Source organism: Leucoraja erinacea, chromosome 15, assembly GCF_028641065.1.
Source record: "Leucoraja erinacea ecotype New England chromosome 15, Leri_hhj_1, whole genome shotgun sequence".
In the NCBI taxonomy this organism is placed as follows: Eukaryota; Metazoa; Chordata; class Chondrichthyes; order Rajiformes; family Rajidae; genus Leucoraja; species Leucoraja erinaceus.
In genome coordinates this window covers 43125710-43140552 of record NC_073391.1, presented here as the reverse complement: position 1 = coordinate 43140552, position 14843 = coordinate 43125710, and the positions used below count along the sequence as shown (strand labels likewise).

General features: G+C 47.4%; 1 protein-coding gene across 2 annotated transcripts; it reads left to right on the top strand.

Annotated features, from left to right (window-relative positions):
- Positions 1-2577: 2577 nt before the first annotated feature.
- On the top strand, positions 2578-12872 carry LOC129704272 (interferon-induced protein with tetratricopeptide repeats 5-like). 2 transcript variants are annotated; one of them, XM_055647279.1, is made up of 3 exons: positions 2578-2645; positions 8887-10344; positions 12331-12864. In XM_055647279.1, the coding sequence occupies exons 1-2, from the start codon at positions 2641-2643 to the stop codon at positions 10319-10321; spliced, it is 1440 nt and encodes a 479-aa protein (XP_055503254.1). In that variant the 5' UTR covers positions 2578-2640; the 3' UTR covers positions 10322-10344; positions 12331-12864. The 2 variants fall into 2 exon arrangements, with proteins under 2 accessions (XP_055503254.1, XP_055503253.1); XM_055647278.1 differs by having other exon boundaries at positions 8887-12872.
- The last annotated feature ends 1971 nt before the right edge of the window (positions 12873-14843 follow it).

Sequence of the window (14843 nt, the reverse complement as noted above, 5' to 3'; positions counted from 1 at the left end):
ACCGCAAAGCTCGGTGTTGGGGCCGCAACTGTTTACCATCTATATTAATGATTTGGAAGAGGGAATTAGGAGTAACACTAGCAAGTTTGCGGATGACACAAAGCTGGGTGGCAGTGTGAACTGTGAAGAGGATGCTAGGAGGTTGCAGGGTGACCTGGACAGGTCGAGTGAGTGGGCAGATGCATGGCAGATGCAGTATAATATAGATAAATGTGTGGTTATCCACTTTGGCGGCATAAACAAGGGGGCAGATTAATATCTCAATGGGGTTAGGTTAGGTAAGGGGGAGGTGCAGCGATACCTGGGCGTCCTTGTACACCGGTCACTGAAAATTGGCTTACAGGTACAGTAGGCGGTGAAGAAAGCTAATGGAATGTTGGCCTTCATAACAAGAGGGGGGAGGGGGCACTGCTCTGGCAGCGGCCATGTCAGCAGCGCGTCAGTTTTTTTTCAACTTTTTCTTATTTTTTAGTATGTTTTAAAGTATGTATTTTGTGTTTCTTTGTGTGTTTTGTGTGGGGGGTGGTGTGGGGGGGGTAAGGGGGAAACCGCTTCGGTCGCCTCCTCCATGGAGAGGCAACTTTTTTCCAGGTCACCTCCCCCGTGGCCTAACATCAAGGATCGGCGCGGCCTTTCCCGGAGACGCGCCCGGGGCTTCAGCAGCAGGCGCAGCGTGGACTCTCGGCGTGGAGCAGGTGAGCCCTCGTTGGGGCTCGCTGGAGGGGAGCGCTCCGTGTCGCTGGCCCGGGGCAGCCGGCAGCCTGAAGTTGCAGCCTGAAGCCGCGGTCTGCAGCAAAGATTATAGAGGAGCTCCTCTAGGATCTTTGGTCTGCAGAGTTCCAGCTGGTGCGGCGTCTACAGCCCGGGATCCCTCGTGGGGGACCCGGGGGAAGAAGAAGCCATCACTGCCGGCCCGCGGCCAACTTCATGGACATACCAACACCCCTGGAGGGGAGCTTCGACCGCCGGCCCTGCAGTCTACGGTGCTTCTGGCTGCGGTGGAGACTTTAAATCTCGACCGCCGGCCTGCGGCCTACAACAACTTAAAGCCGCGGTCTCCGGTGAGGAAGAGCCGATCCTGGACTGACTCTGGTCTCTGGTCCGGTCCACGGGGGGGAAATGGAGGAGGACTGGCCAAATTTTTGTGCCTTCCACCACAGTGATGAATGCTGTGGTGGATGTTTGTGTTACATTTTTTTTTATTATTGTGGTTGTGTGTTCTTTATTATTGTATCGCTGCTGACAACCCAATACAATACAATTTCAGTAAAGGAGTAAGGAGGTTCTTCTGCAGTTGTATAGGGCTCTGGTGAGACCACATCTGGAGTATTATGTACAGTTTTGGTCTCCTAATTTGAGGAAGGACATCCTTGTGATTGAGTGAGTGCAGCGTAGGTTCACGAGATTGATCCCTGGGATAGCGGGACTGTCATATGAGGAAAGATTGAAAAGACTAAGCTTGTATTCACTGGAGTTTACGGAGGGGGCATCTTATAGAAACTTATAAAATGATAAAAGGACTGGCAAGCTAGATGCAGGAAAATTTTTCCCAATGTTGGGTGAGTCCAGAACCAGGGGCCACATTCTTAGAATAAAGGGGAAGTCATTTAAGACTTAGGTGAGAAAAAACATTTTCACCCATAGAGTTGTGAATTTATGGAATTCCCACCCACAGAAGGTAGTTGAGGCCAAATCTCTGGATGGATTTAAGAGAGAGTTAGATAGAGCTCTAGGGGCTAGTGGAGTCAAGGGATATGGGGAGAAGGCAGGCACGGGTTATTGATAGGGGACGATCGGCCATGATCACAATGAATGGCGGTGCTGGCTCGAAGGGCCGAATGGCCTCTTCCTGCACCTATTTTCTATGTTTCTATTTGATCCTAACTACGGGTGCTGTCTGTACAGAATTTGTACATTCTCCCTATGAGTGTAGGTTTGTAGGTTAATTGAAATCTGTAAATTGTCCCTGGCGTGTAGGATAGAACTGGTGTCTGGTAGATTGCTGGTCAGTGTGGACTTGGTGGGCCAAAGGGCCTGTTTCCATATATATGTTTTACGTATTTATCTTAATTTAATTGAACCATATACTTGGTTGAATATGTGGCATTATTTTCGTCTTGTTTCTATAGTCAAAGTGGGGCAACCCCCCCCCCCCCCCCCCCCCCCCCCCCCCCCCCCCCCACCCTCCCCCCCCCCCCCCCCCCCCCCCCCCCCCCCCCCCCCCCCCCTCGGTCACTGCACTCTCTCGCAATTTCTCACTCTCAACTCTCACCCAATGTTGGCAGCCCAGCATTATTATCATCATTATTAATATTATTAATCCTAATATTAATTCTTGAGATGTGGTTATAATTTGTACGTGTAGGGATGAAAAATTGAAGTGAATGTTTGCCCGCACTTGTCTGTAAAAACAACATCACTGGTTTGGGATTTGAACCAATGTTTTTCAGTTTCACAACTAGGCTGCACAGGTGATAGGTAAGACTTGATTGTTTCAGTTTCCAGTTTCAGTTTCATGTCCACTTTCAGGGAGTGAACTATTTGGACTCAGCCCCCCCCATCCAGTGGACTATAAAAACACCGCACACTGTCTCTGATCCAGCCAGTTCTCGGGAGGAAGACAGATTCCAGAACAGCAGCATGAGGTAAGGGACATCTTCACTTTGCACAGTGATATCGGAGATCAGGACCTTCTCAGGCACTGTTGCTGACATTAGGTGGATGAGTAGAGAAGCTTAGTTTTTAATCTTTAGAGATACAGCGCGTAAACAGCACCACCTGCTCACCTAGTCCGCCCCGACCAGCGATCCCTGCACATTAACTAGCAGTGTTACAAAATTTTGAGATTTAAGTCAAGTCAAGTCAAGTCAAGTTTATTTGTCACATACACATACGAGATGTGCAGTGAAATGAAAGTGGCAATGCTTGCGGACATTTGTGCAAAAGACAAACAACAAAACAACCAAACAAATTATAAACACAATCTTCTTATAAACACATATTCTTTTACATAATAAATAATGGAAGGAAAAACGTTCTGCAGAGTTAGTCCCTGGTGAGATAGGCGTTTACAGTCCGAATTGCCTCTGGGAAGAAACTCCTTCTCAACCTCTGTTCTCACCGCATGGCAACAGAGGCGTTTGCCTGACCGTAGCAGCTGGAACAGTCCGTTGCAGGGGTGGAAGGGGTCTCCCATGATTTTGTTTGCTCTGGAGTTGCACCTCCTGTTGTATAGTTCCTGCAGGGGGTGAGTGAAGTTCCCATAGTGCGTTCGGCCGAATGCACTACTCTCTGCAGAGCCTTCTTGTCCTTGGCAGAGCAATTCCCAAACCAGATGGTAATGTTCCCGGACAAGATGCTTTCCACCGCCGCTGCGTAGAAGCACTGGAGGATCCTCGGAGACACTCTGAATTTCCTCACTTGCCTGAGGTGGTAAAGGCGCTGCCTTGCCTTACTCACGAGTGCTGAGGCGTGTGATGCCCATGTCATATCCTCAGAGATGTGGACTCCCAGATATTTAAAACAGTTCACCCTATCCACAGGATCCCTTTTATCCTCAATGGAGTGTACGTCCTCGGATGATGTGCCCTCCTAAAGTCCATGATCAGCTCCTTCGTTTTTTTGATGTTCAAGAGGAGGCTGTTATCCTGGCACCAGAGTGCTAGATCAGCCACCTCCTCCCGGTAGGCCCTCTCATCGTTGTCTGAGATCAGGCCCACCACCACAGTGTCATCAGCAAACTTAATTATTGAATTGGAGCTGAACCTAGCCACACAGTCATGTTTGGCAGGGAGTACAATAGGGGGCTGAGGACGCAACCCTGGGGCGATCCTGTGGACGCAACCCTGGGGCGATCAAGTCTGCAATTTATCCCATCCGATAAAGCATAAAAAGAAGTTTAATTTGACACCTAATTCACTTTCATATCTTCTGTATTAAAAAAGTTATTGCCATTTTCATACACGGAAATTAGCATCTTGTTCCCTATTGCTTTTCCATTGACAACACAAAAGCTGTGATCGAGGACAGTCGAAAGCCCACACCTTCCTTAAAAATTAAGAGAACTGAATGAAATTTTCAGTTAATATAGATTGAAGCATTCTGAAACAAATATAAAACATCTTACTTGGATGACCTGAAATTAAAGCATCTAATTAGTTAATTACCTAATTGAAGCTAATTACAAAATTGACCGTTGTGACGGAAATAGTAATAAACACCCAGACTGCCTTGAAAATTCAAAAATGTGATATTCTCAAGATCAGAACTTTAATATTATTGTATTATATGCTGTAGGTCCGTAACAGATAGGTAGATAAATTACAATTTCTAGCAATAGACCAAGTCTTTATGGAGAAGATCAGTTGCTAGCTGGTACATTGGCATATCATAATCAGTAGCATCATCATACTCCTCAGATTGTAACCAATAAGCAACTCTGTACACCTTGTTTTTCCTCAACTTTTCATTTTGGCATTGTAAACTACAAGTTTTTGCTGTTCAAACCACGCATGACATGCCTTTCTGCCCACTACTTTCCCATTAAGAATGGTCTGCAGATTCCATTTCTTAAGAAAAGGATATATTTTTTTAAATAGCCTAAGTATCCAAATAACAAACTAATCCCATTCACACGGCAATTCACAATATAACATGATTTTTAAATCTCACTGTCATGAATTCATATGCCAGATGGAAGGAATTTGATGTTTAATTCCCATAAATTAATCTAGAAACATCTACTCAATATGATCAACATTTTTTTTTTTTGCACAATCCATGGGACTAAAACTGATATTTAGTATAAAAATATTGAACATGGGTGGACTATAACACAAAATATAGACGATTTAGATGCTCTTATGAGATGATTGTCTAAGAAAACGAGCATTTAAATCATCTTGCGAGTGGGTTTTTTTGGAACACGATCGATTGGAAAGTTGCGGTTTATTTTGAACGGTGAATTTGAACTCCATATCGGCAGGAAAAACACTGCCGGTTCGTATGGTGCCCAAATCACATTTTCGCAACGTAAAATCAGATTAAAGCCATCCCAAGAAGCAAGTTTATATGTAAAAGAAACGACTTACCCTTTGTTTTGCCCCGTTCTTGCGATCCGTCACATTGTAGGCGTTGAGGGCGTTAGAAGTCGCTTTTTATTTAAATTAAATTATTAAATTGTCTCGCGATTAAAAAATAAAATTGGGAATGGAAGTCGGATCAATTATTCTTCAGCAGCTGGCAGCCCGAGGAAGTCTGCCGCCGCCATTCAATGTGATCATGGCTGATCACCCACAATCATTATCCCGTTCCTGCCATCTCCCCCACCTCCGCTATCTTTCAGAACCCTATCTAGCTCTCTCTTGAAAGTATCCAGAGAACTGGGCTACACAGCCCGCCGAGGCAGAGAAATCCACAAACTCACAACTCTCTTTGAGAAAAAATGTTTCCTCATCTCCGTTCTAAATGTCTTATCCCTTATTCTTAAACTGTGGCCCCTGGCTCTGGACTCCACCAACATTGGGAAAATGTTTCCTGCCTCTAGTGTGTCCAAACCCTTTATAATCTTATATGTTTCTATAAGATACCCTCTCATCCTTCTAAATTCTAGTGAATACAAGCCCAGTTGACCCATTCTTTCATCATATGTCAGTCCCGCCATCCCGGGGATTAACCCGATGAACCGACGCTGCACTCCAGTCACTGCTTTCCAAATGCGCTGTTATAACATTTTTAATAATCAACTCCAGCATGTTGGTCAGTTGGAGGCCACACCTTGTGTATTGTGTGCAATTTTGGTCTCCTAATTTGAGGAAGGACATTCTTGCTTTTGAGGGAGTGCAGTGTTGGTTCACCAGGTTAATTCCCGGGATGGCGGAACTGGGCTTGTCTTCACTAGAATTTAGAAGGAACACTATGCCGTCCTGGAAACTCAGTTCATCTTGGAACGTGTGGCAGTGCCTGATGTCACTTGGTAGGTCCTTTTTTCTCTTGGGCCACCCTGACAGAATTCTGTTTACCACACTCTGTAACTTTGTGTCATCGTTTGTTGCAGCCCTGATGGCACTCAGCCTCTCTGCTGAAATGGGTAGGTAGCTGACCATGTTCACAGTCTCGATATCTGTCTCACTCTCTCCCTTAGTGCTCTCTGGTAAGTATGCTCTACTCAGCGTGTCTGCAAGTAGCATATCCCTGCCTGGAACATAGGTCACACTAATATCATACTGCTGCAGTCTGAGTAGCATTCTCTGCAGTCTCTTAGGTGCACTAAGTAATGGCTTTCTGTGTATATTTTCTAGAGGCTTGTGGTCGCTTTGTACTGTGACCTCTCTACCATAAGTATACTGATGGAACTTTTCCATCCCAAACACTATGGCTAAGCATTCTTTCTCTATTTGGGCATAGCCCCTTTCAGTTGGTGTGAGTGCCCTACTACCAAATGCTACCGGTTTACCTTTCTGTGTCAGGGCGGCCCCCAGTCCCGTGTCAGATGCATCACACTGAAGTGTCAACTCCTCTTCCTTGTTGTAGTACTGTAGAACTGGTGCTTTAGCGATTTTGTCTTTCAGTCTTTGAAACGCCCCTTCTTGGATGTCCGTCCATTCCCACATGTTCTCCTTGCGCGTGAGTTGTCTCAGAATCTCAGAGTCATCTGAAAGGTGGTCATAGAACTTCGACAGATAGTTGACCATCCCAACTAATCTCTGTACCCCTTTCACGTCCGTTGGCCTTGGCATCTCTCTGATTGCCTGTACTTTCTCCGGGTCAACCCTCAGTCCCTTGGCCGTGAGCAGATGACCTATGTAGGGTACCTCTTTTTGTCTGAGCTTGAATTTGTCCGCGTTCAGCTTGATGTTACGCTCTCTGCACCTGGTTAGAAAGCATCTGACTTTCTCGTCGTGGTCCTTTCCTGCCTCCTCTTGTGTTGCTCCTTCCCCCGTGATTAACACATCATCTGCTATGACGCAGACTCCTGGGAGGCCCTCCAGGGCATGCATGAGCTTTCTTTGGAACACTTGCGGTGCTGGGCTTATTCCCATCGGCATCCTTAGCCAACGGAAGCGACCAAATGGGGTGGCGAATGTGGTAAGGTAGCTCGACTCTTCCTCTAGTTTGACGTGGCAGAAGCCTTGCTTCACGTCGCAGACTGTGAATACTTTTTCCCAAAAGCTGGGCATTTTTTCTTATTCCTCTCGTGTGTTCTACCACAAAACTTGCACAGTATCTCATTGTCTTTTTGTCTCTCTTCTGCCTGTTTCAGTGCATGTACCTCCTCCACTGTCTGTCCTTGCAGTGTTCTGCTATTCTCCCTTGACAGCTCTGTAGCTCTACAAATGTGCAGGGATGTCTCAAGAGTCAGCTTCTCTTCCCTGAGTAATCTCTCCCTCAGTGCTGAGCTATTTGTACCACACACAAGTCGGTCTCTAATCAAAGAATCTCTAATGTCCCCAAAGTTGCAACTACTAGCAAGTATTTTCAAGTCTGTTACATAGCTGTCCACGTTTTCATCCAATCCTTGGTTCCTCATGAAGAATCGGTACCTTTCCACAGTCTCGTTTACCTTTGGGCTGCAGTACTCGTCCAACTGTATGATCATTGAACTCACTGTGGTCCTCGCTGAAGGGCTAGCACTCGACAAAGTTGCCCAAAGTTCCCTGCCTTTTTCTCCGATGAGATAGTAGAATAGCTTGACTTTTGTGGTCTCTACGGCGTCTGGCATGGTAAGGTCTATGTACAGTGTGAACTCCTCCTTCCAACTTTTCCATGACTTTGCCAAGTTGTTGGAGTTCAAAACCAAAGTTCCAGGGGGTCTTAGTCCTTCCATCGCTAGCTAATGTTTTTTTTTCTTTCTAGTGTCTTTTTTTTTCTTTCATAGACAATTTTCGACGTCCACCGCTGCCACCATGTTTCATTATGTTCTGTCTCTATCTGGACGATACATAATGGACGATTAAAGCAGCTTTGCTTACTTGAACTTTATTGGCTTTGTGCAGTTCATCTCTCTGCCTCTGTATCCTTATCTGCAACTGGGCCACAAGCCCAGTGTCACCTCTAAAACAGTCCCCCGTACAACAGTAAAACAGTCCCCCGTACAACAGTACTTAAATAAACAATCCTATTGTTACACGCAGGTCACGGGGAGAACGTACAAACTCCGTACAGACAGGCATTGTTATCATTACAGTGTTGTCATTCTTATCCACGATGCATCTAACCCCTCCTTCACTACTTCATGGCAATCAGTGCTCACGGAAGGCCTCACGAGTCCCGGACGTAGGCCCGGAAGTGGGGCAGGCGGTCGACTCAGGCAGAACCCTCGACTGTCCGTTGCTGGGACATGTGAGCGGCCATCTTGGCCGGACGGCCATCTTGGTCAGGTCCAGGGGCAAACCGACATGGAGGTCCCCCTTCCTCCAGCACTGACCAAGCGACCGAACCTCCTCCTCCGTACCGGGAAGCCTAAGATACGGAGGGTGGAGCTGAAATGCAGCTAATACATGAGCTTTTTTTGCTTTGGGCTATTCATTCAGCAGAATGTCTATACATGATTACAATGTACCTGTCCACGGTGCACAGATCCAGGATAAAGGGAGTAACGTTTAGTCCAAGGTAAAGTCCGATCATAGATAGACCGATGAGGTAGCTGGAAGGTCAGGACCTCTCTCTCGTTGGTGATAGGATGGTTCAGTTGCCTGATAACAGCTTGGAAGAAACTGTCCCTGAATCTGGAGGTGTGCGTTTTCACACTTCTGTGCCTCTTGCCCGTTGGGTGAGGGTAGGAAAGGGAGTGACTAGGGTGCAACTCATCCTTGATTATGCCTGACCCACTGAGCTACTCCAGCTTTTTGTGTGTTGTCCCATTGATCACCTTGTGCTCTCTTGCAGCGACACACTGAGGGAGTCCTTGTTGGTGAAGCTCGGCCAGCTTCAGTGCCACTTCACGTGGGGCCCACAGATGGACATCGTCGACCTGGACGACGTGAAGCAGAAGTTGCAGGATTCGATTATCATCGGCGGGAATCACCAAGGCGTGCCGCACAACCAGCTGGCTTACATCAACTACCTGCAGGGCAACTACGAAGAAGCTCTCCGTGACTTAGAGGAGGCGGAGAGACGTCTGAGGGAGATCCACGGGGATGGATTTGAGAGGAGGAGCATCGTCACCCATGGCAACCGGGCCTGGTTGCATTACCACATGGGGCAACTCAACGAGGCCCAGTCCTACCTCGACAAGCTGGAGGTGATGTGTGGCCCCCTCACACAGGGCCCGCACGTCACGGCAATGGTGCCCGAGGTGTTGGGGGAGAAGGGGTGGTCTTTGCTGATCTCCTGCTCTCAGTGCTACGAGGAGGCGAAGGAATGTTTCGCCAAGACTCTGGAGGAAGATCCCGACAACACGGAGTGGAACATGGGCTACGCCACCGCTCTGTACCGTCTGGAATCGATTTCCAGGATCCCGGAAAATCCCGAAGTGAGTCAGTCGGTGAGACAGCTGAGACGGGTGCTGGAGCTCGATCCGGGTGAATCTGTGGCCAGGGTGATGCTGGCCCTCAGGCTCCAAGAGTTCCAGCAAATGGCAGAAGCGAATGAATTGGTTGAAGAAGCGTTGCGGACAAGCCCAGATTCTCCATATGTGCTCCGCTATGCAGCAAAGTTTTACAGAACAGAGTGCAATGTTGATAAAGCGATAGAGATGTTGAAGAAAGCCTTAGAATTCACTCCGCGCTCTTCCTTCTTGCACCATCAAATGGGCATGTGTTACAGAGAAAAGCTAATGGCTCTGCGTAAAAATCAAGGCATTGCAGACCCAGGCGTGAAGGCCGAGTTGATCGGCCATTGCAAGCACCATTTTGGAACGGCATTTGAACTGGAGCCATCGTTTATTCTTGCACAGCTGGATTTTGCCAGCATCTGCTTAATGAATGGTGAATCAGACAGGGCGGTGAAGATATACAACGACCTCCAGAGTTTAGAGGATATTGCTCCAGATAGAAAGCAGGCAATTGAGATACAGCTTGGATTCTATGAACTGAATTACACCAAATCTGAATCAAACGCCAGCCACCATTTTATGGAAGGCCTTAAAATCCGGCGCGGCACGAAATATTGGAAAATTTGTTACACTAAGTTGGAGCAGATTGCAAGAAGGCAAATTACCAGGAACCCGTACAACAGCAGAGCCTGGGGTATCCTGGGGTTTCTTCACCGAGAAGCCGGGGAGAATTCTGAAGCTGTTGAATGCTATGAAAAGGCCTTGCGGTGGGATCGTGGCAACAAAGAATATCTCAGCGTTCTTCGTGAATTGCGCCCTTCTACTTAGGCTGGAGATACCAGGACCAGGAGGTAAGGGCGAGAAAGGTCCTTCCTCAACCATTCCTCACTAGAACATAGAACGTAACACAGTACAGCGCAGGAACAGGCCCTTCGGCCCACGGTGTCTGTGCAGAACACGATGCCAAGACCAAATCCTATCTGCCACCATTCCCTGTATATCCATCGGCCAATCCAAAAGTCTGTCAAATGCCACAATCGTGCCTCAACCACCACTCACGGCAGCAAGTTCCGGGCGCACACAGCCCTCTGTGTAAAAAAAACATGCCCCGCACATCTCCTGTAGCTAATACCCTCTAGTCCAGGCACCTCCTCTGCACCCTTTCCAAAGCCTCCACATCCTTACAGCAATGGGGCGCCCTGAACTACATGTGATACTCCAAATTAACTCCAAATAACCAAAGTCCGATAAAGCTGCATCGTGACTCCCTGACTGATACAAAAGTTCGTGGTTTTGCAGATAGTGAAGATGGTTGTGAAAGATTTCAGCAGGATCTGGATCCAGTGGCCAGTTGGGCGGAGGAATAGTTGATGGCATTTAACACAGAGAAGTGTGAGGTGTTGCATTTTGGGACGTCGAACAAGGGCAGGACCTACACAGCAAATGTTAGGCCTCTGGGTAGTGTTGTAGAGCAGAGGGATCTCAGAGTACAGGTGCAAGGTTCCTTGAGGGTCGAGTCGCAGGTAGATTAGGTGGTCAAAAACGCTTTGGGCACTTTGAACTTCATAGAAACATAGAAAATAAGTGCAGGAGTAGGCCATTCGGCCCTTCGAGCCTGCACCCCCATTCAATATGATCATGGCTGATCATCCAACTCAGTATCCTGTACCTACCTTCTCTCCATACCCCCTGATCCCTTTAGCCACAAGGGCCACATCTAACTCCCTCTTAAATATAGCCAATGAACTGGCCTCAACTACCTTCTGTGGCAGAGAGTTCCAGAGATTCACCACTCTCTGTGTGAAAAATGTTTTTCTCATTAGTCAGAGTATAGAAGTTGGGAGGTCATGTTGCAGTTATATAAGACGTTGGTGAGACCGCATTTAGAATATTGTGTTCAGGTCTGGGCACCAAGTTACAGGATAGATATTGTCAAGCTTGAAAGGGTTCAGAAAAGATTCACGAGGATGTTGCTAGGACTAGAGGGTGTGAGCTATAGGGAGAGGTTGAGTAGGCTGGGTCTCTACTCCATGGACGCAGGAGGATGAGGAGAGATCTTATCGGGTTATACAAAATCATGAGAGGAATAGATCGGGTAGATGCACAGAGTCGTTTGCCCAGAGTAGGAGAATCGAGGAGCAGGGGACATAGGTTCAAGGTGAAGGGGAAAAGAGTTAATAGGAATCCGAGGGGTAACTTTTTCACACAAAGGGTGGTGGGTGTATGGAACATGCTGCCAGAGGAATTAGTTGAGGCTGGGACTATCCCATCGTTTACGAAACAGTTAGACAGGTACATGGATAGGACAGGTTTGGAGGGATATGGACTAAGCAGAGGCAAGTGGGACTAGTTTAGACATTGTTGAGTGGTGTTGGTGACTTGGTCCGAAGGGCCCCACACTGTATCACTCCATGACTATGAATCTATGACATATTCAATGCTTGGACCTATGAAGGCAAGCATAGTATACGGTGACAGACACAAATAGCTGAAGTAACTCAGCGGGTCAGGCAGCATCTCTGGAGAAAATTAATAGGTGACATTTAGGCAAAGTCCCTTCTTCAGACCCCAAACGTCACCTATTCCTTCTCTCCAGAGATGCTGCCTGACCCGCTGAGTCACCCCAGACTTTTGTATCCATCCTCGGTGTAAACCAGCATCTGCACTTTCCTTCCTCATCTTACCGTACGCCTTCTTCACCACTCGATCTACTTGTGCGGCCACTTTCAGGGCGTTGTGGAGTTGGATGCCATGATTATTACAGAGTCTGACCAAGCTTGTGTGCGGTGCCTTAATGGAGACACTTGAATTGACATTTTGTTGATGATCTTCTGCAGGTTTGGTGCCCGTTTCTCTGACTGATCTACAGTGATCCCATCTCTCAACAAACCTTCACATTCAACCAGAGGTGGATCAGAGCTGCGTTGTGGAGGATGTGACGCCATTTCACGTGCGTCCGATGCGATGGTCAGAATAGAGGCACCAGCAGTGATTTCCCAGCCCGTTACTCAATGGTCACAAATTCACCTGGACGTTAATTGTTTGTCCACTAAATTCTGGAGTTAAAAGTTTAGGATTAAGTTTATTGTTGCCACGTGTACTAAGATACACTGAAAAGCTTTGTTTTGCTTCCTATCCAAACGGAGCAGAGAATACTGTACATAAGTACAGACGTTAAACTCAAGTACAATAGATAGAGCAAAGGGGAGATTAGTTCAGTTTAGTTCATGGTCACGTGTACTGTTAAAGATACAAGATACAACAAGATACAAGATACAAGATACATTTAATTGTCATTTGGACCCCTTGAGGTCCAAACGAAATGCCGTTTCTGCAGCCATACATTACAAACAAATGTAACCAAGACACAACATAATTTACATAAACATCCATCACATCGCTGTGATGGAAGGCCAAATAAACATATCTCTCCACTGCACTCCCCCCCCCCCGATGTCAGAGTCAAAGTCAAAGCCCCCGGCTGGCGATGGCGATTGTCCCGCGGCCATTAAAGCCACGCCGGGTTATGCGAGGTCGCACACACGGGTCTTGGTGTTAGAGCCCCTGGCGTGCGCTCGCAGAGTCACGCGGCCATTCCAAGCCGCGCGGGGTGGTGATGTCAGGCCCCGCTCCAGGAGCTCTTCGACCCCGCAACTCGGGCGGGAGAAGTCGCCGTTGCGAGAGCCCTGAAAAGCGGTATCCCTCCAGGGACCCGCGGGCTCCCGGTGCCGCCGTCCGCAGACCTGCAGTTGAAGCCTCCGACTCTCCGGTCGGGCCGCAGCAGCAGCAGCAGCAGCGTTCCTCCACCGCTCCACCCGCTCCGGACTCGGCCAGCTCCGCGACGGTGAGGTGAGTCGTCGCCACCAGAGTCCCCTATAAAAGAGGGAGTTAGAACTGATTTTTGTGTGAGAAGCACCATCGATGATGTGCAATCTGATTTAGTTTCTAGGATATAATGCCGACATTTACGAGTTTCAACTTTTTTGTTTAAAGCGTTATGAACATTGGGGCACGTTTCATGATCAATATTGTTTAACATTCTATAATATCAGAGTTTGTGCATTAAAGCAATGAATAAATCACTCATAAAATGCGACAATTCTAGTGCATCATTACGCGTCAACGGTGCAGTCTAAGTGGTTTTCTTGGTCCACACTAAGGTGAACAGGATCAGCTCCAGGGGAGTCAAGGGGCTACACGGTTGGGTAGCAGTAATGTTGCTGCCTTACAGCGTCAGAGACCCGGGTTCGATCCTGACTACGTGTGCTGACTGTACGGAGTTTGTACGTTCTCTCAGTGACCGTGTGGGTTTTCTCTGGGTGCTCCGGTTTCCTCCCACACTCCAAAGTCATACAGGGTTGTAGGTTAATTGGCTTTGGTATGACGTAAAATTGTCCCTAGTGTGTAGGATAGTGTTAGTGCGCTAGGGCTCGGTGGGTTGAAGGGCCTGTTTCCGCGCCGTATCTCTAAAGTCTAAAACTTGCACTTCAGCCTTGAGCCGATATTAATAAAGTTTACGCTTGTTCAATGGTTCTTTATTGTCACGTGTACCGAGGTACAGTGAAAACATTTTTTTTGCATACAGCCCAGCAAGGTATTATTATATATAGAAGGCCAATCCTGGATTAAGTACAAAGTGTACAGAAATAGTCCACAGAGACCATTTACACGAGTCGCCAGGGTTTTGGCGCCATTTTTCAAAGTCCCAGTTGCTTTAAGAGCAGCAGGTCATAAAGGCCCGTTGATAGGTATGTGCAGAAAGGAACTGCAGATGCTGGTTGACACCAAAGGTAGGCACAAAGTACTGGAGTAACTCAGCGGGTCAGGCAGCACATCTGGAGAAAAAGGTTGGCTGACGTTATAGGTCAGAATCCTGCTTCAGACTGAAAGTATAGTGGAGTCAAGTCAAGTCACATTTATTTATATAGCACATTTAAAAAACAACTCTCGTTGGCCAAAGTGCTTTACATTTGTTATAAGAATAGCACAACAAAACAGACTACATACATATATACATGTAGCCCTCACTCAGAGGACATCAGGAAAGGCTTGGGAGTAGAGATAATTCTTTAGTCTTGACTTAAAAGTGTTGATGGAGGGGGCAGTTCTGATGGGAAAGGGGACGCAAAGGCTCGGTCGCCCCTGAGCTTATGCCTGGACCGTGGGATATTCAGCAACCCCAAATCGGCCGATCTGAGGGGCCTGGAGGTGGAGTGGTGGGTGAGAAGACTTTTTATGTAGGTGGGGGCAAACCCATTGAGGGCTTTGTAGACATGGAGGAGTATCTTGAAGTTTATACGGAACCGCACAAGGAGCGAGTGGAGAGAGGCCAGGATTTGGTCCCTTTTTC